Below are 26051 nucleotides of genomic sequence, written 5' to 3' on the forward strand. Positions count from 1 at the left end.
GGGCAGGGAAAATACAAACTGAGCCTGGATGTTTTTGTTGTTGTACCAGAAAGCAAGGAAATAAATAATAAAGGAGCCGTGTCAAAAGAACACAGAATCCAGCTTGAAGGGGCTCCCACTGACCAAAACTGTGACAATTTGAGCCTCAGACTAAAAGATGGTGATGGATTATAACCCATTGAATAAAATTGAAAAACTTTAATCCATACTCATGAATAAAGGAACTAAATATTTAATGAGGAGTAGGATATTTATGGACTTTCAAGTATTAGCCCACAAAATAATTACTGTATTAGTTACCAATTACTGTGTAACAGATTACTTCTAAAATTTAGTGGCTTATAACAATAAATATTAATGCATAATTTCCCTGGGTCAGGAATTGAGGAGTGACCTAGGTGAGTGGTTCTGACTCAGGCTGTCCCATGTGGTTGTGATCAGGATGTTGGTAGGGGCAGCAGTTATCTGAAGGCTTGACCAGAACTAGGAATCTGCTTCCCAGATGGTTCACTTACATGGCTATTGACAGAAGGGTGAGGTTCCTTGCCACATAGGTCATTGTGGCGGCTGCTTGACTATCTTGATAACATGACAGCTGCTTGACCTAGTCTTCAAAGTCACACTCCCTCACCTTGCTTCATTCTGTTAGTTGGAAGCAAGTTGTGAAGTCCAAGCCACACCCAAGGAGAGGGGAATTACAATTCCACAAAATTTGTGGACATACTTTAAAACTGCCACAATTACAAAAGGATGAAAAGTAAGTTTACAGGCCAAACGCTGTGGCTTCTGCCTGTAATCCCAGCACTTTGGGAGGCCAAGTCTGCCGGATCACTTGAGGTCAGGAGTTCGAGACCAGCCTGGTCAACATGGTGAAACCCTGTCTCTACTGAAAATACAGAAATTAGCTGGGTGTGGTGATGCGCGCCTGTAATCCCAGCTACTCAGTAGGCTGAGGCAGGTGAATCTCTGGAACCCGGGAGGCAGAGGCTGCAGTGAGCTGAGATCATGCCACTGCACTCCAGCCTGGGTGCCAGAGCAAGACTTAGTCTCAAAAAAAACCAAAACAAAAAACAAAAAAACCTCACAATGGCGAAGTCTGGTAGACACTCCTTAACCAAGGGATCAAAGTGAACGTCATCAGTAATAAGACAAATTTAAGTCTTATGGTAACCTGCTAGGATACAATGAGAAGTACACAGCATCACTTCTATTTTATTCCTGCCAAAGATACTCAGAGATATCAGATGTGATAGCCAGCCTCCAAGATGGACTATGATGATCTCTGTCTCCTGGTACACCCTTGTGTAATCACGCGTTATACCATGGTTGGTCTGTGTGATCAGTAGAATACAGCAAAAGTGATGGTCTTGGTCATTCACTCTGGGCAAAGCTGTGTTGTAAGCAGCACTGTGGAAAGGCCAACATGGCAAGAAACTAACGCCTTCTGCAAATAGCCACATGAGTGGGCTTGGAAGCAAATTTTCCAACTCAAATTAAAGCACACTGCAAAGATACCTGGCTTGTAATTTTCAAAAAAGTGTCAAGATCATGAAAGCAAGACGTGACGGAGGAACTCTTCCTACTGAAGGAGACTAAAGAAATGTGACAAGTGCAACTCTGGCGCTAAACTGAATTTGCTATACGGGACGTTAAGACATTTGATGAAACTTAAATGTGGTCTAAAGAGTAAATAGTAGGAATGTATCAATATTAATTTCTTGATTTTGATTGATATATAGGAGAAGTTTCTAGTTTACAGAAAATATGCAGTAAAATATTTTGGGTTGATGAGGAATCAAGTGGGCAACTTACAAATGATTCAGGAAAAATAATTATTTGAAACAGAGTTAGAACTTTTCTGTAAGGTTGTGACTGAAAATTTTTAAAAGCTATAATACATAAAGGAAAAGCAATATTGTAAATATTTTTTGGTATACTTGCGCGTGGATTTCTATTGCATGCAAGTAGAATTGCTGAGCCATAGAGTAAGCATATCTTTTCAAATATAGTAAATGGTTGTTTTTGAGGTTTTTTTTTTTTTCCAAAATAGTTGTACCAATTTGTATTCTTATCAACAGTGGATGGATGTTTCTTTTCCTACATAACTTTTTTTTTTTTTTTTTCTGTTTGAGACGGAGTCTTGCTTTGTTGCCCAGGCTGGAATGCAGTGGCGCAAACTTGTCTGACCACAGTGTCCGCCACCTGGGTTCAAGCGAGTCTCCTGCCTCAGCCCTCCTAGTAGCTGGTACTACAGGTGCGCACCACCATGCCCAGCTAATTTTTGTATTTTTAGTAGAGATGGGGTTTCACTATGTTGTCCAGGCTGGTCTCGAACTACTGACCTTGTGATCTGCCTGCCTCAGCCTTCCAAAGTGCTGGGATTACACATGTGAGCCACCACGCCTGGCCTCTTTTGCTACATATCTTTGCTAACATTTGCTATTACTAGTTTTTATTTTTAGTCTTTCTGGGAGGGGTGTAGTGGTGTTGGGGTTTTAATTTGCTTTTCTTTGATTACTAATGAATACTTTTTCATATGTTTATTGTTCATTTGTGTTTCCTAGTCCCTTTTTTTTTTTTTTTTTTTTTGAGACGGAGTCTCGCTCTGTCGCCCAGGCTGGAGTGCAGTGGCGCTATCTCGGCTCACTGCAAGCTCCGCCTCCGGGTTTACGCCATTCTCCTGCCTCAGCCTCCCGAGTAGCTGGGACTACAGGCGCCCGCCACCTTGCCCGGCTAATTTTTTTGTATTTTTAGTAGAGACAGGGTTTCATTGTGTTAGCCAGGATGGTCTCGATCTCCTGACCTCGTGATCCGCCCGTCTCGGCCTCCCAAAGTGCTGGGATTACAGGCTTGAGCCACCGCGCCCGGCCCCTAGTCCCTTTTTAAAAATTTTTTTGTTTTTTGTTTTTTGTTTTTGAGATGGAGCCTCATTCTGTCGCCCAGGCTGGAGTGCAGCGGCGCTGTCTTGGCTCACTGCAGTCTCCGCCTCTCAGGCTCAAGCAATTCTCCTGCCTCAGCCTCGCAAGTAGCTGGGACCACAGGTGTGTGTTGCCATGCCCAGCTAATTTTTTGTATTTTTAGTAGAAACGAGGTTTCACCATATTGGCCAGGCTGATCTTGGGCTTCCGACCTCAAGTGATCCACCCGCCTTGGCCTCCCAAAGTGCTAGGATTACAGGCATGAGCCACTGTGATTGGCCCCTAGTCCCATTTTTGTACTGTCTTTTCATATTCTACTTCATCTTGTTTTTCTGTTATATTTTGTCTGTTACTAGCCTTTTGAATTTCTGTACACTTTTTTTTTTTTGAGATGGAGTCTCAGTCTGTTGCCCAGGCTGGAGTGCAGTGGTATGATCTTGGCTCACTGCAACCTCTGCCTCCCAAGTTCAAGAAATTATCCTGCCTCAGCCTCCCAAGTAGCTGGGATTACAGGCATACACCACCACACCCGGCTAATTTTTATATTTTTAGTAGAGGTGAGGTTTCACCATGTTGGCCAGGCTGGTCTTAAACTCCTGGCCTCAGGTGATTTGCCTGCCTCGACCTCCCAAGGTGCTGGGATTACAGGAGTGAGCCACCGAGCCTGGCCCACTTTTTTTTTTTTTTTTTTTTGAGATGGATCCTCTCTGTCGCTCAGGCTGGGGTGCAGTGGCACGATCTTGGTTCACTGAAACCTCTGCCTGCCAGGTTCAAGCAATTCTCCTGCCTCAGCCTCCCAGGTAGTTGGGGACTACAGGTGTATGCCACCATGCCCAGATAATTAAAAAAAATTTTTTTTGGTGGAAATGGGCTTTCACCATGTTACCCACGCTGGTCTCGAACTTCTGACCTCAAGTGATCTGCCTACCTTGGCCTCCCAGGTAGTTGGGGACTACAGGTGCATGCCACTATGCCCAGATAATTTAAAAAAAATTTTTTTTTGGTGGAGATGGGCTTTCACCGTGTTACCCATGCTGGTCTCGAACTTCTGACCTCAAGTGATCTGCCTACCTTGGCCTCCCAGAGTGCTGGGGTTACAGGAGAGAGCCATCGAGCCTGGCTGTGTACACATTTTATAATGAGCTTGTTAAGTTCTGCACCCAAATAAACTTTTGGGATTTTTATTGGAATTGCTTTGAATCTATACAGGAATTTGGAGAGAATTGACATTTTATAATATTGAACCTTCCAGTCTATGAACATGGTATATCCCTCTATTTGTTTAGCTACTTATATTGGTATTTAATTTATCTCAGTCAGGGTTTTTGTTTTTTTGTTTGTTTGTTTTTGTTTTTAGATGGAGTCTCACTCTACTGCCCAGGCTGGAGTGCAGTGGTGTGATCTTGGCTCACTGCATCCTCTACTGCCCTGGTCTTGGTTCAAGCAATTCTCCTGCCTTAGCCTCCTGAGTAGCTAGGATTACAGGTGTCTGCCACTGCGCCCAGCTAATTTTTTTGTATTTTTATTAGAGATGGGGTTTCATCATCTTGGCCAGGATGGTCCTGAACTCCTGACTTTGTGATCCACCTGCCTTGGCCTCCCAAAGTGTTGGGATTACAGGCGTGAGCCACCATGCCTGGTCTAAGGTTTGTTTTTGCCTAAAAGTCTCACACTTCTTTTCTCTGTTTTCTAGGTATTTGGTAGTTTCTAGGATTATTATAAATATTATCTTTTTAAAATGTTCACTTATGCAGTGGCTCATGTCTGTAATCTGGGAGGCCAAAGCAGGAGGATTGCTTGAGCCCAGGAGTTCATGACCAGCCTTGGCAACTTAGTGAGACCTCTTCTCTTAAAAAAAAAAAAAAATTTCTTTTAAATTAAAAGATTCCTTTTAGCCAGGTGCGGTGGCTCACACCTGTAATCCCAATACTTTGGAAGGCCAAGGTGGGTGGATCACCTGAGGTCAGGAGTTCGAGACCAGCCTGACCAACATAGTGAAACCCCGCATCTACTAAAAATACAAAAAAAATTAGCTGGGTATGGTGGCAGGCACCTGTAATCCCAGCTACTGGGGAGGCTAAGGCTGGAGAATCACTTGAATCCAGGAGGTGGCTGTTGCAGTGAGCTGAGATCGCGCCGTTGTACTCCAGCCTGGACAACAAGAGCAAAACTCCATCTCAAAAAAAAAAAAAAAAAACAACAAAGTTCCTTTTAAACTGTTTTTGTGGCTTGGTGCAGTGATTCACGCCTGTAATCCCAGCGCTTTAGGAGGCCAAGGTGCGAGGATCACTTGAGCTCAGGAATTTGAAACTAGCCTGGGCGACATAAGGAGACCTCATCTCTACAAACTAAATACAAAAACTGTTTTTGTTGTATAGAAACTCAATTCATCTTTATATGGTGCCTCTATAGCTAATATAAGGTTCCACAAACCATGGTCACTGAATCCTGCCTGCTACCTGTTTTTGGAGGCTCATAAGCTAAGAATGTTGTTTATGTATGAGCCTCCATTTTGTCCACAAAATATGGAAATTTGTTTTCTCTCATGTTACATGAGTACCTATATAACATCCACAGTTTTGCCTCTTGTTCCACAAAGACTGTAATATTTACTACCTGACCCTTTACAGAAAAATTTGCTGACCTGTACCGGGCGTGGTGGCTCACACTTGTAATGTTAGCACTTTGGGAGACTGAGGCGGGTGGATTGCCTGAGCCCAGGAGATTGAGACCAGCCAGGATAACATGGTGAAACCCCATCTCTACTAAAATACAAAAAATTAGCTGTGCGTGGTGGTGTGTGCCTGTAGTTCCAGCTACTCCGGAAGCTGACGCAGGAGAATTGCTTTAACCTGGGAGGCAGAGGTTGCAGTAAGCCGAGATCGCGCCACTGCACTCCAGCCTGGGCGACAGAGCAAGACTTTGTCTCCAAAAAAAAAAAAAAAAAAAAAATTGCGGACCCAAATGTAAAACCTTGCTAAACTCACTTAATTCTAATTATTTCAAAATATTTTATCTGTAGATTCATTAGGATTTACAGTGTACCTAATGCGTAATCGATAAGAAATGACAGGTTTTTTCCTTTTCAGTTCTTTTATTTCTTTTTCTTCCTTGGCTGTATCAGTCCAATTTCAGGGACTGGATTTTTCTCAGTCTTCTAGGTAACTAGAAGTTGGCTGAAGTTTGTAAAAACTTGGGTTTATTCGTAGGGTATAGCCCTTCGTCTTAACTCTGACGCAGAGTTTGTCTCCTTAGCTTGTAATATGTGATACTTACTCTCTTGTGATGGACAGACACACCCAGCACAGAAATTGACTGAACTCTGGATTTCTGTCTTGTTCCATATCTTGTTTTAATTTTTTTTTTTTTTTTGAGACAGAGCCTCACTCTGGCGCCCAGGCCAGAGTGCAGTGGCGTGATCTCGGCTCACTGGAACGTCTGCCTTCTAGGTTCAAATGATTCTCCTGCCTCGGCTTCCTGAGTAGCTGAGATTACAGGTGTGCGCCACCAAGCCTGGCAATTTTTGTGTTAGTAAAGACGGGTTTCACCATGTTGGCCACGCTGGTCTCGAATTTCTGACCTCAAGCAATCCGCCTGCCTCAGCCCCACAAAGTGCTGGGATTACGAGAATAAGCCACCGTGCCTGGCCATTTTTTTTTTTTTTTTTTTTTTTTTTTAAGAGACAGAATCAGGCAGGACACAGTGGCTCATGCCTGTAATCCCAGCACTTTGGGAGGCTGAAGTAGGTGGATCACTTGAGGCCAGGAGTTTGAGACCAGCCTGGCCAACATGGCAAAACCCCACGTCTACAAAAAATACAAAAATTAGCCGGGCATGATAGTGCATGCCTGTAGTCTCAACTATTTGGGAGGCTGAGGTGGGAGAATCGCTTGAACCTGGGAGGCAGAGTTGTGGTGAGCCAATATCGTGCCACTGCACTCCGGCCTGGGCAACAGAGTGAGACTCCATCTTTAAAAAAAAAAAAAAAAAGAGAATCTCCCTCTGTCACCCAGGTTGAAGTGCAGTGGCGCAATGATAGCTTACTGTAGCCTTGAACTCCTGGGCTCGATTGCGCCTCCTCTCTCAGCTTCCCAAGTAGCTGGGACTAGAGGTGTTTGCCACCACACCTGGCTAATTTTTGTAGTTTTTGTAGAGACAGGGTTTTACCATGTTGCCCAGGCTAGTCTCAAACTTCTGAGCTCAAATTATCTGCCTGCCTTGGCCTCCCAAAGTGCTGGGATTACAAGCGTGAACCACCGGGCCTGGCCTGGGCTAATTTTCCAAAATTTGTTGTAGAGATAGTCTTGCTGTGTTGTCCTGCCTGGCTGGTCTCAAATTCCTGGCCTTAAGCAATCCTTCTACCTGTGGCCTCCCAGAATGCTGGGATTACAGACGTGAGCCACTTCAGCTGGTCAGGTTGATTATTCTTTACCCCCTTGTTGATTTGCTGATTTTTTTTTTTTTGAGATGGGAGTCTCACCCTGTTGCCCGGGCTGGAGTGCAATGGCGCAATCGAGGCTCACTGTAACCTCCATCTCCCAGGTTCAAATGATTTTCCTGCCTTAGCCTCCCATGTAGCTGGGATTACAGGTACCCGCCACCACGCCCAGCTAATTTTTGTATTTTTAGTAGAGACGGGGTTTCACCACATTGGCCAGACTGGTCTCGAACTCCTGACCTCGTGATCCACCCACCTCGGCCTCCCAAAGTGCTGGGATTACAGGCATGAGCCACTGCGCCTGGCCTGATTTTCTGATTCTTTTTTTTTTTCTTTTTTTTTGAGATGGAGTCTCACTCTGTCACCCAGGCTGGAGTACAGTGGCACAATCTTGGCTCACTGCAAGTTCCGTCTCCCGGGTTCATGCCATTCTCCTGCCTCAGCCTCCCCAGTAACTGGGACTACAGGCGCCCACCACCATGCCCAGCTAATTTTTTGTATTTTTAGTAGAGATGGGATTTCACCGTGTTAGCCAGGATGGTCTCCATCTCCTGACCTTGTGATCCGCCTGCCTCAGCCTCCCAAAGTGCTGGAATTACAGGCATGAGCCACCGTGCCTGGCCGGAAACTCCTATTTTTAAAACCATCACATCTTGTGAGATTTATTCACTATCACGAGAACAGCACAGGAAAGACTTGCCCCTATGATTAAGTTACCTCCCACCAGGTTTCTTCCACAACATGTGGGAATTCAATATGAGATTTGGATAGGGACACAGCCAAACCATATAATTATACTTATTAGACTTGTATTCAGTCTCACATAATACAAAGAATAAAATGTTTATTTTTGTGAATTGGACCATAAGAGTAAACATAATTTTATTCTTCATATTTTTTATAGTTCTCAGTGTGAAAGTCACAAGATAAAATTTTAAGGCTTGTATTCTACTTTTTGTTCTGTAGTGAAGCAAATAAGCAACATGTAAGATGTCAGAAATGCTTGGAATTTGGACATTGGACTTACGAATGCACAGGAAAAAGAAAATACCTACACAGGCCCTCAAGGACAGCAGAACTAAAGAAAGCTTTAAAAGAAAAAGAAAACAGATTATTATTACAGCAAAGGTAGGTTTACATGTGGTATACAAAGGAATATTTTTTTAATGTGTATTTATAGACTTTATTAAAGGACCAAATGTTTAATGGTGGTTCTCCAGATTTTAATTATAATGTTAGTGATGTTTAATGGATGCTTACTATGTGCCAAGCACTATTCTAGGGTCTTTATAAGTATTAGTTTATTTAAACCTGATATCTACACTATTAAGGTGGGTAGTATTATTGTCTTTATTTTACATATGAAGAAACTAAAGCAAGGAGATTTGAATAACTTACTCATTGTCATACAGCTAGTAAGAAGAAAAAGTATGTGTTAAAGCATGCAGCCTGTCCCCCAGATTCATGGTCTTAGTCATTTTGCTTTATTGCCTCAACTGTCAATGAAATGACAATTGAATTAAGAGATTGATTATATGAACTGACATGGAAAGCTATCCAAGAAGTATCAGGTATATTAAATAAGGTAGAGAACAGAATATATAATATGCTATGATTTATGTTTATAAAAAGAAGAATTGGCTGGGCACAATGGCTCACACCTGTAATCCCAACACTTTGGGAGGCTGAGGCGGGCAGATCACATGAGTCCAGTAGTTTGAGACCATCCAACATGGTGAAATCCTATATCTACTAAAAATACAAAAATTAGCCGGGCATGGTGGCAGGTACCTGTAATCCCAGCTATTCAGGAGGCTAAGGCAAGAGAATCACTTGAACCTGGGCGGTGGAGGTTTTGGTGAGCTGAGATCGTGCCACTGCATTCCTGAATTCCTGACTGGGCGACAGAGCGAGACTCTGTCTCAAAAAAAAAAAAAAAAAAAAAAGCAGCATCTTCGTAAGGGCTGTTAGCTGTAGAATAGTGTCTTAAGTATTTAGACTTTCAAGGCAGTAGTCTTCCAATTTGTGGACATGAAAGTTCTTTAAGAGTTATGCAGGAACAGATAACCAATTTCTAGATTATCAACATTCATATACAATTCTTCCTAAAACAAATCTGGATGAGGACTTGCCTACTGGTCTCCTTTTCTACTTCCCCTTTTCTAACGATGCTTTTCTAATCTCATAAAAGAAAGGTATACCTCTCACCCATCTCTAACATACCTTAGTGTATTGTCCTCATGTATGAAAACCTAGATGGTTTTTCAGAATGGTGACGTTTGTGCTGAGAAAGTGAATGGTCATAATAGTTTTGTTTGTTTGTTCGTTTGTTTGTTTTGAGACAGGGTCTCACTATGCCACCCAGGCTGGAGTGCAGTCTCATCTCACTGCAACCTCCACCTCCTGGGTTCAAGTAATTCTCCCACCTCAGCCTCCCAAGTAGCTGAGACTTCAGGTGCCCACCACCACGCCTGGCTAATTTTTTGTATTTTTGGTAGAGATGGGATTTTGCCGTGTTGCCCGGGTGGTCTCAAACTCCTGAGCTCAAGCAGTCTACCCACCTCAGCCTCCCAAAGTGCTAAGATTATAGAGGTGAGCCACCATGCCCAGCTGGCCATAATTTTTGAGAGTAAAATTTTTTTTTTTGAGTCAGAGTCTCGCTGTGTCACCCAGGCTGGAGTGCATCTCAGCTCACTTCAACCTCTGCCTCCCAGGTTCAAGTGATTTTGCCTCAGCCTCCAGAGTAGCTGGGAGTACAGGCACGTGAATTAAGCTGGGCATGGTGGCTCATGCCTATAATCCCAGCACTTTGGTAGGCTGAGGCGGGCGGATCACCTGAGGTTGGGAGTTCGAGACCAACCTGAAACCAACATGGAGAAACGCCGTATCTACTAAAAATACAAAATTATCCAGGCGTTGGTGGTGCATGCCCATAATCCCAGCTGCTTGGGAGACTGAGGCAGGAGAACTGCTTGAACCCGGGAGGCAGAGGTTGTGGTGAGCCGAGATTGCACCATTGCACTCCAGCCTGGGCAACAAGAGCAAAACTCCATCTCAAAAAAAAATAAATAATAAGAATTAATTCCCCAGGAGCCATCTCTATTGAAAAAATAAAATTTAAAAATAGGAATTTAATTGATGCCAAACCTGGTCACATTCTACTATGAAGAAATATTTATTTATAGATACATAAACTAGAAAAAAATCTGTCATTAAGAAATGCATTTCCGGACTGGTCACAGTGGCTCATGCCTGTAATTCCAGCACTATGGGAGGCCGAGGTGGGTGGATCACTCGAGGTCAGGAGTTCGAGACCATCCTGGCCAACATGGCAAACCCCTGCCTCTACTAAAAATACAAAAATTAGCTGGGTGCGGTGGTGCACCCTGTAATTGCAGCTACTTGGGAGGCTGAGGCAGGAGGCTTACTTGAACCCAGGAGGCAGAAGTTGCAGGGAGCTGAAATCACACCACTGCACTCCAGCCTGGGTGATACAGCAAGACTCTATCTCACCAAGAAAAAAAATATATATATATACACATACACACACACACACACATACACATATGTGTATATACATTACCAATAAATTTGTTTTAATGTAATAATTATTAAACTTTATACTATCAACCAGATGCTGTGGCTCATGCCTATAATCCCAGCACTTTGGGAGGCCAAGATAAGAGGATCACTTGAGGCCAGGAGTCTTAAGACCAGTCTAGGCAACATAGCAAGACCCTGTTTCTTTTTTTTTTTTTTTTCAACTTTCAGTTATTTATTAATCAGTGTAATCTCCAGTAGATTACATCAACATGATTTCATGCATTTAGAGGAGAAATATTTCCTGGTTAAGTGGAAAATTGGGCAGATGGCTTCTGGAAGACCTTCATTCTAAAGCAGCTTTATAGTGAAACATTTCATTTAGAAATCTGTACCTTCTTTCTTTAATTTGCTGTAATCCACATTCACTGAGTAGAACTTGTATTGATCATTGGGACCTAGTTTGTTCCAGGGCTCTGGGTTATTCTTTCTGTCCCAACAAACATCTGGATTGAACAATGCCAGATGCAAGAGAAACAGTGCTGCTCCAGTACCTCCAGTTCCAATAAATACAAAGAGGGGGATCAGCTTCGCATGCTTCTTGGCCTGACCCGTGATCGGGCGGAGCATGTTTGCGGCAGAAGCCTCCGCCAGGAAAGGAGAGAGCCAGCCTAGCCACCAGGCCCTGAACTAAGTAGTATCGCCAAGACCCTGTTCCTTAAAAAAAGGCTGGGTGTGATGGCTTACGCCTATAATCCCAACACTTTGGGAGGCCAAGGTGGGTGGATCGCCTGAGGTCAAGAGTTCGATACCAGCCTGGCCAACATAGTGAAACCCCATCTCTACTAAAAGTACAAAAATTAGCCAGGCATGGTGGCGGGCACCTGTAATCCCAGCGACTCAGGAGTCTGAGACAGGAGAATTGCTTGAACCTGGGAGGTGGAGGAGGTTGAAGTGAGCCGAGATCACGCAACAGCACTCCCACCTGGGCGACAGAACGAGACTCTGCCTCAAAAAAAAAAAAAAGTATCAACTGTTAAACATGTTCACATGTTCTTATGTGAATAATAGGTATTAAATTATTGTAGAACTTTTTATAATATTTATATAACATGCCCTTTGCAAATACTGAAACTTAGAATTGCTAGTACAAATTTTCCAGAAATTATTTTATTAGGAATGTAAGCAAAAAAAATGTTTGAAAACCCCTGTCCTAAAGAATGAAATACGGGTTATGAAAATTTTCATTCTAGTTTAGGCACACACCTATAATCCCAGCACGTTGGGAAGCTAAGGTGGGAGGATCACTTGAGGACAGGAGTTTGAGACCAGCCTGGGCAACATAGCAAGACCCACCTCTACAAAAAATAAATAAATAAATAAAATTTTATTTTGACATTTATGTTTTTCTAATTGTATCTCACAAGTATTTTGGTCTAAAACGTATATAATTACATAAATCTGGCTTTGTTAAACAAAAGACTGCTGGCCGGGCACCGTGGCTGACACCTGCAATCCCAGCACTTTGGGAGGCCGAGGCAGGTGAATCACAAGATCAGGAGCTCGAGACCATCCTGGCTAACACGGTGAAACCCCATCTCTACTAAAAATACAAAAAAATTAGCTGGGTATGGTGGCAGGCGCCTGTGGTCCCAGCTACTCAGGAGGCTGAGGCAGGAGAATGGCGTGAACCCGGCAGGTGGAGCTTGCAGTGAGCCAAGATCACGCCACTGCACTCCAGCCTGGGCAACAGAGGGAGATTCCATTCTCAAAAAAAAAAAAAAAAGATTGCTGAGTTTTGATTCAGTTATAATTTAGTAAGTATACTTCACCCTCTTATTTTACTCCCAAAATGACAATTCAGTAAGTAATTTCATTGTGTAAAAAACTTTACATAAATACATGTTTATGTTTGGAGACTCAGGAAATAAGGATGGAAGCATTATCTAGGAAATATAGAGAAGGCCAGAAGATAAAAACATTGGCCATGTGTGGTGGCTCACACTTGTAATCCCAACACTTTGGGAGGCTGAGGTGAGCAGATTGCTTGAGCTTAGGAGTTCAAGACCAGCCTGGGCAACATGGTAAAACCCCGTCTCTACAAAAAATACAAAATTTAGCTAGGCTTGGTGGTGCATGCTTGTATGCCCAGCTACTCCGGAGGTTGACGTGAGAGGATTGCTTGAGCCTGGGAGGCAGAGGTTGCAATAAGCCAAGATCGTGCCACTGCGCTCCAGCCTGGGTAACAGTGAGACCCTGTCTCAAAAAGAAAAAAAAAAAAAAAAAGTTAAATTTTCAGGACAGTGGTGATAGAATTAATTCTGTTTTTTCTTGTTGTTGTTGTTGTTGTTTTTATTTTGAGACAGAGTCTTGCTCTGTCACCCAAGCTGGAGTGCAATGGTGCGATCTCGGCTCACTGCAACCTCCGCCTCCCAGGTTCAAGAGATTCTCCTTCCTCAGTCTCCTGGGTAGCTGGGAGTACAGGCGTGCACCACCAAGCCTGGCTAATTTTTGTATTTTTTTAGTAGAAACAGAGTTTCACCATGTTGGCCAGGCTGGTCTCAAACTCCTGACGTCAAATGATCTGCCCGCCTCATCCTCCCAGAGTGCTGGGATTACAGGTGTGAGCCACTGCACCTGGCCTAATTCTGTAATTTAAAAACCTGATTTAGTATGCATGTTGTTTGACAGAATAGTAGCAGCAAGCCATTTGTCCCTTTCGTTCAGATTTACCAGACTTTATTCTTTATAAATAATGTGAGTGAACATAGTTTTGAAGTATTAAATTTCTGGTCTTTTTTTTTTTTTTTGAGACGGAGTCTTGCTGTGTCGCCCAGGATGGAGTGCAGTGGCGCGATCTCGGCTCACTGCAAGCTCCGCCTCCCGGGTTCACGCCATTCTCCCGCCTCAGCCTCCTAGTAGCTGGGACTACAGGCGTCCGTGACCACGCCCGGCTAGTTTTTTGTATTTTTAGTAGAGGTGGGGTTTCACCATGTTAGCCAGAATGGTCTCGATCTCCTGAGCTTGTGATCCACCCACCTCGGCCTCCCAAAGTGCTGGGATTACAGGTTGAGCCACCGCACCTGGCCAAATTTCTGGTCTTTAAAGAGTAAATCGGCCGGGCGCAGTGGCTCACGCATGTAATCCCAGCACTTTGGGAGGCCGAGGCGGGCGGATCACAAGGTCAGGAAATCGAGACCATCCTAACAGTGAAACCCTGTCTCTACTAAAAATACAAAAAATTAGCCGGGTGTGGTGGCGGGCGCCTGTAGTCCCAGCTACTCAGGAGACTGAGGCAGGAGAATGGTGTGAACGCTGGTGGCAGAGCTTGCAGTGAGCCGAGATTGCGCCATTGCACTCCAGCCTGGGCGACAGTGAGACTCCATCTCAAAAAAAAAAAAAAGTAAATAACTCGGCCAGACAGGGTGGCTCACACCTGTAATCCCAGGACTTTGGGAGGCCAAGGTGGGCGGATCGTAAGGTCAGGAGTTTGAGACTAGCCTGGCCAGTATGGTGAAACTCCATCTCTACTAAAAATATAAAAATTAGCCGGGCTTGGTGGCATACACCTGCAGTCCCAGCTACTCAGGAGGCTGAGGCAGAAGAATTGCTTGAACCCGGTGGAGGTTGCAGTGAGTTAACATCGTGCCACTGCACCAGCCTGGACAACAGAACAAGACTTCATCTCAAAAAAAAAAAAAAAAGTAAATAACTCAACAGTTGGGGGACATACAGAAAAAGAAATATTTTAAATTAAAGGGCTGATTTTGAAAAATTATGAAATAGCTATTTATATGATTCTGAGAACTCAAACTACAAATTACGGCTATTGTGCTATTTGCTTTGTTCTGTTGTTCAGTAAGTAGTGATATAGCTATGTCAGCCTCAGTTTCAGACTAAAAAAAAGTAATCATCTTAACTACTAACCTACCCGACTTTTATACAGGTGCTAAGATATGTTATCTTGCTTAAATGCTGGTTAAGTTGACTGCATGTACCATATACATCCAACAATAGCAGACTTTCCACTTGCTTATAATAAGAAATACTGTACTCTAGATGTGATAAAAAGACAGAATGTTTCTCCAGAGTAAAATGGTTTGGGGGATAGCAGAAGGGCTTGTCTGAGCTGTGTATAATCACTCTATTAACAGGAGCTTTTTTCCCCCTCATGTTTATCAGCATTGGAGAAACCAATGTGGAAAGAAAGGCCAAGAAAAAAAGGTATGTGTGGTTTTAGTAGTGTTTTATAGATAACATGTAATACTAACTGGAGGGATAGGAAAGGTGATTTTAAAATAATAGCTATGCTGGACGCGGTGGCTCATGCCTGTAATCCCAGCACTTTGGGAGGCTGAGGTGGGTGGATCACCTGAGGTCAGGAGTTCGAGACCAGCCTGTCCAACATGGTGAAACCCTGTCTTTACTGAAAATACAAAATTAGCTGGGTGTCATGGCACATGCCTGTAATCCCAGCTACTCAGGAGGCTGAGGCAGGAGAATTGCTTGAACCCGGGAGGCAGAGGTTGCAGTGGGCCAAGATCATGCCATTGCACTCCAGCCTGGGCGACAGAGCAAATTTTGTCTCAAAAAAAATAGCTATAAGATTTGGATCTGAAGTCTCTTATTGCAATTTATAATTAAATAATCATCCTATTTTCCGATAAGTTCCTTTTTTTAACCTGTCTGGAAATGCATTGCTTCTGTTTCTCCTTTTACTCCAACTTTCTAGAGTCCTTATACCTGGAAACAATAAATAATTGTCGTCCCTTGGCTTAGAATAGGAAGTGTTAATAGACTGGTAGGAAATTATTGGCCCGCCATATCTAGTCCAAAGTAGTTAAAATAAAGATGACGAAACAGTCACCAGCTATGCTACGTGAGGTTTAAATAGACCCAATTGTTATACTGCAGCTTTATTCTAACATTATTCCCTCTGAAACGTAATATAGTAGATATGCTTATCTTGAATTCCATCCAAGAGAGTTAAGTTGCTGAAGTAACAATGCCTTGTAGAGAGAGGAGCTGTGGTTTACAGCAGTTAGGCAATCTCCAAAACATCAAACCTAAGGATAACATGCTAGCAAAGCTTCAGAATATAGGCATATTTATAAACGGAATCATATGAAATTGCTTTTGGCCGGGCATGGTGGCTCATGCCTGTAATCCTAGCACTTTGGGAGGCTGAGGCGGGCGGATCATGAGGTCAGGAGTTCGAGACCAGCCTGGCCAACATGATGAACATGGTGAAACCCCATCTCTGCTAAAAATACAAAAATCAGCTGGGCGTGGGTGTGCACGCCTGTAATCCTGGCTACTCGGGAGGCTCTGAGGCACGAGAATTTCTTGAACCCGGGAGGCGGAGGTTGCAGTGAGCTGAGATTATGCCACTGCACTCCAGCCTGGGTGACACAGCAAGACTCCGTCCTGAAAAGAAAAAAAAAATGAAATTACTTTTAACATTCTATTACATGTCACCTTCCCATGTATATAACTGTGTATTGTCTGATAGGTCTAAGAGTGTAACCAGTTCCAGTAGCAGTAGCAGTGACAGTTCTGCCAGTGATTCTTCATCAGAGAGTGAAGAAACATCTACCTCTTCCTCCTCAGAGGACAGTGACACTGATGAAAGCTCCTCTAGTTCCTCATCCTCAGCCTCCTCCACAACCTCTTCCTCCTCCTCTGATTCAGACTCAGACTCCAGTTCTTCCAGTAGCAGCAGCACCAGCACAGATAGCAGCTCTGACGATGAACCACCAAAGAAGAAGAAAAAGAAATAGAGTTGCTCCATCCATATTGGACCGATGGACTGAAAACATTAATGTGATTCTTGAAAGGGAATTTAGAATATGTTAAGGCCAAGTAGGTTAACTGGTGAACATTTCTAGAATTCAAAAGTTTCTCAATGTTTTACATTGTAAGAGCATAAAGAGTATTAATAATGGCTTATAGAGAGAGACTTTTTTATTTGAAGGGTGAATCTTGTTTTTCTTTTTTATCTTTAAAATATATCTCTAGAACTTAAAGCTGAAATCTGCAAATCTGTTTGTGTGATGAAACTATCTTTTCTCTCTGTGAAATAAATGCCATACTTTGTTATATATGTTGGTGGTATGTATCAGACATATTTTCAGGATGGTGCATCAGGACATCTGGCAGTGAATTTCTAATGCTTTTGGCTGTGTGTTATGTAAGATATAATATGTTGTTACTGTAAGCTTAGTTTTCCTACCGTTAATAAATGTGCTCTATTTTTACATTTATGTTCAGAAAGTTATCTGACTTTTTGTCCTAAGTGGTATGTTCAAGGAGTCTATTAATATATTTATAGTTTTTGAATGCTATAAGTTTCAAATTACTGTGTTATATCATTCATTTTCTTCTGGTTCCTTAAGTTTTTCAAGTTATCCTTTTCTGAGGAAAATTATTCTAGAGGAACCTAAAAAGGGACAAAACATTTGAAACTACTTAGGAGTCTAATATTGGTGCCTTCTGACAAAAGTCAGTGTATCAGAAAAGAAAGCAGCCATGTAAGAGGCTAACTCAAGTAGAAGTGCTAGAAATATCTTTGTGTATTAACATGCAATAAAAGGTACCATTCAAAGCAGGGGGAAAGGTAGGAAGAAGACGTAATTTTTACTGAAAATTAGGGCAGTGTTGGTCACCTTTTATTAAAAGCTTTTTTTAAGCTTTCATAAAAGATTGCCTTTGCTATTTTTGAAAACACGTTATGACAGTTTGTATGGTAACTGGTCATATATATGACAGTCTACTGCATATATATGAATAGGATTAATCTGGTGTGTTTACATAGGATATACATAGTTGAAATCTAGCATGAAAGGTCAAAAAGGAAATACTGCACAATATTTCTTAAAAGTAAAATGCTGTTATTGTTATGAGTCTTTGGTTTAACATCACAGTATTCTGTGATGTCTTTTTAACTTTTTGGAAAGAGGTATCATTTGTAGAAAAAATTTGATTTGGGTTAAATATAGGTTTTTAAAACTATAAATGTTGTCTTTTTTATATTTTTATGAAAAAGCAGTAGAAAATTACTTTTGAAGAAAACAGGCTATTTAAATATTAAAATATATGTATGTTGTGAGTTTAAGGAGCCTATAATTGTCAGTTTTACAAAACCATCTGTGTTCAATGGTTGTAAATAAATTCTCAAAACATCATTTCAAAGGCTGCCTACAGAATATTATCACTTGACAGATAGAGTTAATAAATTACCAATCAGGTACATTTTATAATGTTTGTCTCTGTAAAGGTAATATTAGCAGTTAAAGAACACGGATGAGAAAAGAATGTGTTACATAGGTTGCATCACTTGCAGTTAAATAAAACTCACAATTTGTGCTCACAAGCTTAAAATTCTGTTATCTCTTTACTGTTTTATTTAATGCCAGTTCTTATTCCATTTGAGGTGTAAAGACATTTGAACAAATTCCAATTTTAGAGTTTTACTATTATGGCTGTTAAAAGTATGACTGGAGAAGTAGAGAGAGCAGGAACTCAGTTCTTCTAGTCAAGCATTTCACTCAAAAACACAGAATCAGGCTTGTCACAGTGGCTCACGCCTCTAATCCCAACATTTTGGGAAGCCAAGACGGGAGAATCACTTGAGTCCAGGAGTGTGAGACCAGCCTAGGCAACATAGTAAGACTGCGTCTCTACAAAACAATTTAAAAATTAGCTGGGCATTGTAATGTGCCCCTATAGTCCCAGCTACTCAGGAGGCTGTGGCAAGAGAATAGTTTGAGCCCAGGAGGTTGAGGCTGCAGTGAGCCATGAGTGTGCCACTGCACTCCAGCCTGGGTGACAGAATGAGAAAAAACAAAAAACAGAATCAATGGCAAAGTGGAGACTAACTTTTAAAAAGTTTTATTTTTAGTCCTGCCTTCAGGCAGGACTCTGGAAGTTGAGTCTCTGGCAAATGTAGTGAGTATGTTACTTAACCACATTCATATCAAAAGGAGTCATTAGATCATAGGTTTTCATTCCACACACATACTGTGTTATTAATAGACTATACAATATAGCAATTTTGCCCTAGAATGAAAATACAGCATTAGCCATAAGTTAACACTGGAAGTGAAAAAAGTGCAGAGAGGCTGTTTCATATTCTTAGCCATATTTATTCTTTTTAAATTTTGAACTGTAGATTTATAGAAAAGTTGCAAAAATAGTATAATTTCCTTATAAACCTCATCTAGCTTCCCATAGTGTTAACATCTTACATAACCATGTCACAGTTGCCAGAACCAAGAAATTTAACATCTAGTAAAACACTATCTTTTAAAGACATCCTATTATAGCATAGTAAAATACTATTAAACTGAAAACTTTATTCATATTTTGCTCATTTTCCCACTAATATCCTTTTTATATTCCAGAATACTACCCAGAAAATACATTTAGATACTTGTACCTTTACTACAGTCTCAATATTTCAGTGTTACCTTGTCTCATGCCCTTGTCACTTTTAAAGAATTATTTTGTCTAATACTCCTCAATCTGGGTTTGTTTGGCCGGGCACAGTGATTCACACCTGGAATCCCAGCACTTTGGGAGGCCGAGGCAGCTGGATCATTTGAGGTCAGTAGTTCAAGACCAGCCTCACCGACATGGCAAAACCCCGTCTCTACTAAAAATACAAAAAAATTAGCCAGGTGTGGTGGCGCACACCTGTAGTCCCAGCTATTCAGGAGGCTGAGGCAGGAGAATGGCATGAACCTGGGAGGTGGAGGTTGCAGTGAGCCGAGATCGTGCTGTTGCATTCCTGCATGGGTGACAGTGAGACTCTAAAAAAAAAATTTGGATTTGTCCGATGTTTTCTTGTGATTGAACTGAGGTTATGCTTTTTGGAAGAATATCACAGAAATGGAATGTCCTCAGTCAATGATATCATGAGATTAATAATGTTCATGTGTCTTATTTATTACTGGCAACGTTGACCTTGATCACTTGATTAAAGTGGTTCCAGGCTGCGCGCGGTGGCTAACGGCTGTTATCCCAGCACTTTGGGAGGCCAAAGCAGGCGGATTGCTTGAGCTCAGGAGTTCAAGACTAGGCAACATGGTGAAACCGCATCTCTACAAAAAACACAAAAATTAGCCAGGCATGGCTGGGCATGGTGGCTCATGCCTGTAATCCCAGCACTTTGGGAGCCAAGGCGGGCAGATCATGAGGTCAGGAGTTTGAGACTAGCCTGACTAACATGGTGAAACCCCGTCTCTACTGAAAATACAAAATTAGGCAGGCATGGTGTTGCATGCCTATAATCCCACCTACTCAGGAGGCTGAGGCAGGAGAATCACTTGAACCTGGGAGGCGGAGGTTGCAGTGAGCTGAGATCACACCACTGCACTCCAGCCTGGGCGACAGAGTGAGACTTCATCCCCCCGCAAAAAAAATTAGCCAGGCGTGGTGGTGTGCATCTGTAGTTCCAGCTACGGGGGAAGAATAGGTGGAGGGATGGCTTGAGCCCAGGAGGCCCGGGCTACAGTAAGCCGAGATTGTGCCACTGCATACTCCAGACTGAGCAAAAATAAAAAAACCTCGCCTCAAAAAAAAAAAAAAAAAAGCCAGGCATGGTGGCATGGCATACACTGGAAGTTCCAGCTACTCAGAAGGCAGAGGAGGGTGGGAGGATCAATTGAGCCCAGGAGGTCCAGGCTGCAGTGAGCTGAGATCAGGCCACTGAACTCTGGTCTGGGTGACAGAGTGAGACCCTAACTAAAAAAAGGTTATAATCAGATTTTTCCACTGTATATTACTACCTTTTCCTTGTTTGTTGACAGATACTTTAGGGAAGATATTTTGAGTATATGCAAAACTCACTAGTTTTAATGGATCAGTGGACCTTGTCTACAACAATTATTACTATACTATCTTCTTTTCCAAATGATGGTTGTTTTTTTTTTTTTTTTTTTTTTGAAGAGTCTTTCTCTGTCACCCAGGCTGGAGTGCAGTGGCACAATCTCAGCTCATTGCAACCTCTGCCTCCCAGGTTCAAGTGATTCTCTTGCCTCAGCCTCCCATGTAGCTGGGATTACAGGCACCCGCCACCACGCCTGACTAATTTTTGTGTTTTTAGTAGAGACAGGGTTTCGTCCTGTGGGCCAGGCTGGTCTCAAACTCCTGACTTCAGGTGATCCGCCTGCCTCAGCCTCCCAAAGTTCTGGGATTACAGGTGTGAGCCACTGAGCCTGACCCCAAATAATGGTTTTCATGTTTTGTTTTTTGTTTTTTGTTTTTTGAGCTGGAGTTACGCTCTTGTTGCCCTGTTTGGAGTGCAATGGCACGATCTCTGCTCACTGCAACCTCTGCCTCCCAGGTTCAAGTGATTCTCTTGCCTCAGCCTCCCGAGTAGCTGGGATTATAGGCATGTGCCACCACGTCCAGCTAATTTTTGTCTCTACTAAAAATACAAAAATTAGCTGGGCATGGTGGAGCATGTCTGTAATCCCAGCTACTCGGGAGGCTGAAGTAGGAGAATATCCATTTTCTGACACCAGGTTGTGCCTTTGACAGAAGTTAAAAAAAAAAAAAAGAAAATACTGGAAACCAGACCTTGAATTATGGTGCCTTAATTGAAACAAGTTGACCCAAAACACGATTTCAAATTGTACTTTTGTATGCTTCCCTGTAGGTTTTTACACCCTGGGAAAAATTGTGCCATAAAGAGATTTAGAGGTGTGTTTGTGCCAAAGAGGGAGAACGGCTTTATCAAAGGAGAAGAGAGAAAGGAAAACCTATATGATACCTGGGCTACAGATTCCTTCTCAGTTCAACTTTAGGAGTGGGTACCCATGGAAATTGAAGACCTGGATGTTGCCAATGTTCTTGAAAGTTTTTTGTGTACCCCCAAGGGCATTTGTGTCTGCTATTCAAGCTAATCAGTAATAACCACAAACGTTAACAGAACTCTTCTTTGGAAAGTACTATACAAAGACATATAAATAACACTTCAACAGTGGTTTCCTTGGAATTCGCCATCTAGCTGGGGAGACCAGACAAACAAAATACAAAGAACATGGCCGGGCGCAGTGGCTCACGCCTGTAATCCCAGCACTTTGGGAGGTTGAGGCGGGCAGATCACGAGGTCAGGAAATCAAGACCATCCTGGCTAACACGGTGAAACCCTATTTCTACTAAAAATACAAAAAAATTAGCCAGGCTTGGTGGCACATGCCTGTAGTCCCAGCTACTCGGGAGGCTGAAGCAGGAGAATCTCTTGTACCCGGGAGGCGGAGCTTGCAGTGAGCCGAGATTGCACCACTGCACTCCAGCCTGGGTGACAGAGCGAGACTCTTTCAAAAAAAAAAAAAAACAGCAGGGTGCAGTGGCTCACGCCTGTAATCCCAGCACTTTGGGAGGCTGAGGCAGGTGGATCACCTGAGGTCAGGAGTTCGAGATCAGCCTCAACATGGAGAAACCCTGTCTCTACGAAAAATACAAAATTAGCCAGGTGTGGTGGTGCATGCCTGTAATCCCAGCTACTCGGGCGGTTGAGGCAAGAGAATCACTTGAACCCAGAGGCGGAGGTTGCTGTGAGCCAAGATTGCGCCATTGCACTCCAGCCTGGGCAACAAGAGCGAAACTCCGTCTCAAAACAACAACAACAACAAAAAAAACAAACAATAGTTGGCCGGGCACAGTGGCTCATGCCTGTAATACCAGTGCTTGGGGCGACTGAGGCGGGAGGATCACCAGGTCAAGAAATGGAGACCATCCCAGCCAACATGGTGAAACCCCATCTCTACTAAAAATACAAAAATTAGCTGGGCGTGGTGGCACGTGCCTGTAGTCCCAGCTACTCTGGAGGTTGAGGCAGGAGAATCACTTGAACCTGGGAGGCGGAGGTAGCAGTGAGTGGAGATAGTGCCACTGCACTCCAACCTAGCAACAGAGCAAGACCCTGTCTCAAAAAAAAAAAAAAAAAAAGAACACGAAAAAGAGAACTTTCAATTAAACATGGTAAATTGAACCCAATTTTCACTATTATTTCCTCTTAAAATTTGACTAAAATAGCAGAAAATAGACAAAAGAGCATAAAGAAAAAAAAGAGGAGATGTACTAGTCAGTGTTCTCCAGAGAGGCAGAACCAATAGGAGACTATATATATATACACATATCACATATAAACATATAGATATATATGAGGATATTTATTGTGGGAATTGGCTCTTGCAGTTATGGAAGCTGAGAAGTCCCACAATCTGCTGTCTGCAAGCTTGAGGACAAGAAAGCCAGTGATGTAACTTAATCTGAGTCCAAAAAGACCTGGGAAGCAGAGAGGCTGCTGATGTTAAGTCCCAAAGTCCAAAGACCCAAGAACCAGAAGCTCCAAAGTCCAAGGAAAGGAGAAGATGGATGTTTCAGCTCAAAGAGAGAGAGGCCGGGTGCAGTGGCTCACGCCTGTTATCTCAGCACTTTGGGAGGCCAAGGTGGGCGGATAACCTGAGGTCAGGAGTTTGAGACCAGCCTGGCCAATATGGTGAAACCCCATCTCTACTAAAAACACAAAAATTAGCCAGGTATGATGGTGGGGTACCTGTAATTCCAGCTCCTCGGGAGGCTGAAGCAGGAGAATTGCTTGAACCTGGGAGGTGGAGGTTACAGTGAGCCAAGGTCACACCATTGCACTCCAGCCTGGGCAACAGAGTGAGACTCTGTCTCAAAAAAAAAAAAAAAGAGAGAGAATTCTCTCTTCTTCTGCCTTTTCTATTTCTATATAGGCTCTCAATGGATTGGATAATGCCTAGGGGAATGGGTCTTCTTTAGTAAGTTTACTGATTCAAATGCTAATCTTTTCCCAAAACACCCAGAAATAGTGTTTTACCAGCTCTCTGGGCATCCCTTAGCCCAGTAAAATTGACACATCAAATTCATCACCATAGGAGATGAAACAGATGAGAAATGACAACTATACTGGAACCTGAAAAGTGGATGTTGACTTGAATAACCAAAGAAAGCCAAAGCCTAAGCCCACAGTGAGTAAAAGACAACAAGAAGCCAGCTGCAGACTCTGAAAAGCTTCCAAACTTGATGGCACCACAGACTTCTGCCAGCCAAGGCACAAGGAGGGCTTGAAAGCAGACTGGTAGAAAGTTTATATAAGGAGATGCACCCCTATGCACTCCTCTCCTGTTCGTGCTGTCTTAGTGGGTTTATTTTTTTATCATGAAATTTTGCAAGTGAACAGTAGTGGACATCTATGTTCATTTTTTTTCTTTGCGTGTGTGTGGTTTTTTTTTTGTTTTTTTTTTTTGAGATAGGGTCTCATTCTGTTCCCCAGGCTGGAGTGTAGTGGTATGATCACAGCTCACTGCGGCCTTGACCTCCCAGGCTCAAGCAATCCTCCCACTTCAGCCTCCCTAGTAGCTGGGACTACAGGTGTGTGCCACCAAGCCTGGCTAGTTTTTGTATTTTTTGTAGAAATGAGGTCTCATCATGTTGCCCAGGCTAGTCTCAAACTCCTGGGCTTAAGCCATCCTTCCACCTCAGCCTCCCGAAGTGGTGAGATTACAGATGTGAGACACTGCGCCCAGCAGGAACATCTATGTTCAGTCTGCCATGATTAATGAGTACTCCATTAATTAATTAATTAAATTTTTATTTTTTTTGACAGGGTCTCACTCTGTCCCCCAGACTGGAGTACAGTGTTGCAGTCTCGGCGCAACCTCCACCTCCCAGGCTCAAGTGATTCTCCTGCCTCAGCCTCCCGCGTAACTGGGATTACGGGCACGCGCCACTACTGTCTGGCTAATTTTTGTATTTTTAGTAGAGATGGGGTTTCACCATGTTGGCCAGGCTGGTCTTAAACTCTTGACCTCAAGTGATCCACCCACCTTAGCCTCCCAAAGTGTTAGGATTATAGGCGTGAGCCACTGCGTCCTGCCCATGACTAATTTAAAATTAAATAAGAAAGAATACAAGTTGCCATATGCTAAGAACCACTTGGAATAAAGACAATGAGTAATGTGCCTCATTTATAAATCTCCAGCTCCAGATATTTCTCTAACAAAAATTGTGGACAAAATCAAGAATGAAAAACCATAGAACTGCTGGGTAACTTTTTAGTATTTGGACACTGTGCTGTCTACCTGATAAACTGATTCCCTTCCTTAAGAAGTCCCGAGGGAGGCTGGTCCAAGTGCTGTGGTGTTTACAACTAACTGATCACAACCAGTTACAATTTTATTTGTTCCTTATCCACTCCCATTGTTTCACTTGGCTAGCCTAAAACTAAACTAAAATTAAATAAATAAATAAATAAATAAATAAATAGGCCGGGTGCAGTGGGTCACACCTGTAATTCCAGCACTTTGGGAGGCCGAGGCAGGTGGATCACAAGGTCAAGAGACTGAGACTATCCTGGCCAACATGGTGAAAATCCACCTGTACTAAAATACAAAAATTAGCTGGGCGTGGGGGTGTGCGCTGTAATCCCAGGTACTCGGGAGGCTGAGGCAGGAGAATAGCTTGAACCTGGGAAGCAGAGGTTGCAGTGAGCTGAGATAGCAACACTGCACTCCAGCCTGGGCAACAGAGTGGGACTCTGTCTCAAAACAAACAAACAAACAAACAGGCCAGGCATGGTGGCTCACTCCTATTATCCCAGCACTTTGGGAGGCTGAGGCAGGCGGGTCACTTGAGGTCAGGAGTTCGAGACCAGCCTGGCCAGAATGGTGAAAACCCGTCTCTACTAAAAATACAAAATTAGCTAGGCGTGTTGGCACACACCTGTAATCCCAGGTACTCGGGAGGCTGAGGCAGGAGAATCACTTGAACCTGGGAGGCAGAGGTGGCGGTGAGCTGAGATTGTGCCACTGCACTCCAGCCTGGGTGACAGAGCGAGACTCCATCTCAAAATAAAAAGAAAAAACAATAAACAAATAAATTTATACACCTAAAGGGAATAAACTTCAAACAGTGAGCAATGTATATGTAGGGTATACATATAGATATGAACTGGAAATAAAATTGAGTCAATATTTTAAAAATTAGACTTTAGTGTTCATTAGCATTTTTTCCCTGTATAAATTGCTTAAAATTATGGTTTGGATTGTGATAACCAGCTTTAAGATGGTTCCCAATGATAATCATTTCCAGTTACCTATGAACTTATATAGTCCCTTTCT

The 26051-nt window shown here is 42.8% G+C and overlaps 1 protein-coding gene and 1 pseudogene across 7 annotated transcripts in view; one reads left to right on the forward strand and one right to left on the reverse strand.

Annotated features, from left to right (window-relative positions):
* The window catches only part of LOC105467157 (zinc finger CCHC-type containing 10), a 31095-nt gene extending 12827 nt beyond the window's left edge, over window positions 1-18268 (forward strand). For 4 of the 7 annotated variants that reach the window (XM_011716600.3, XM_011716601.3, XM_011716602.3 and 1 more), the window contains 3 exons: window positions 8323-8484; window positions 15079-15120; window positions 16409-17159. In XM_011716600.3, coding sequence (XP_011714902.1) covers window positions 8323-8484; window positions 15079-15120; window positions 16409-16676 — 472 coding nt within the window. In that variant the 3' untranslated portion in view covers window positions 16677-17159. Of the gene's footprint in view, window positions 1-4447; window positions 4565-8322; window positions 8485-15050; window positions 15121-16408 lie in introns of all 7 variants that reach the window. The other 3 variants (XM_071098473.1, XM_071098474.1, XM_071098472.1) reach the window with 2 other exon arrangements.
* On the reverse strand, window positions 10873-11925 carry LOC139363768 (cytochrome c oxidase subunit NDUFA4 pseudogene; annotated as a pseudogene).
* Window positions 18269-26051: the final 7783 nt, after the last annotated feature.

Source organism: Macaca nemestrina, chromosome 6 (genome assembly GCF_043159975.1).
Source record: "Macaca nemestrina isolate mMacNem1 chromosome 6, mMacNem.hap1, whole genome shotgun sequence".
NCBI lineage: Eukaryota > Metazoa > Chordata > Mammalia > Primates > Cercopithecidae > Macaca > Macaca nemestrina.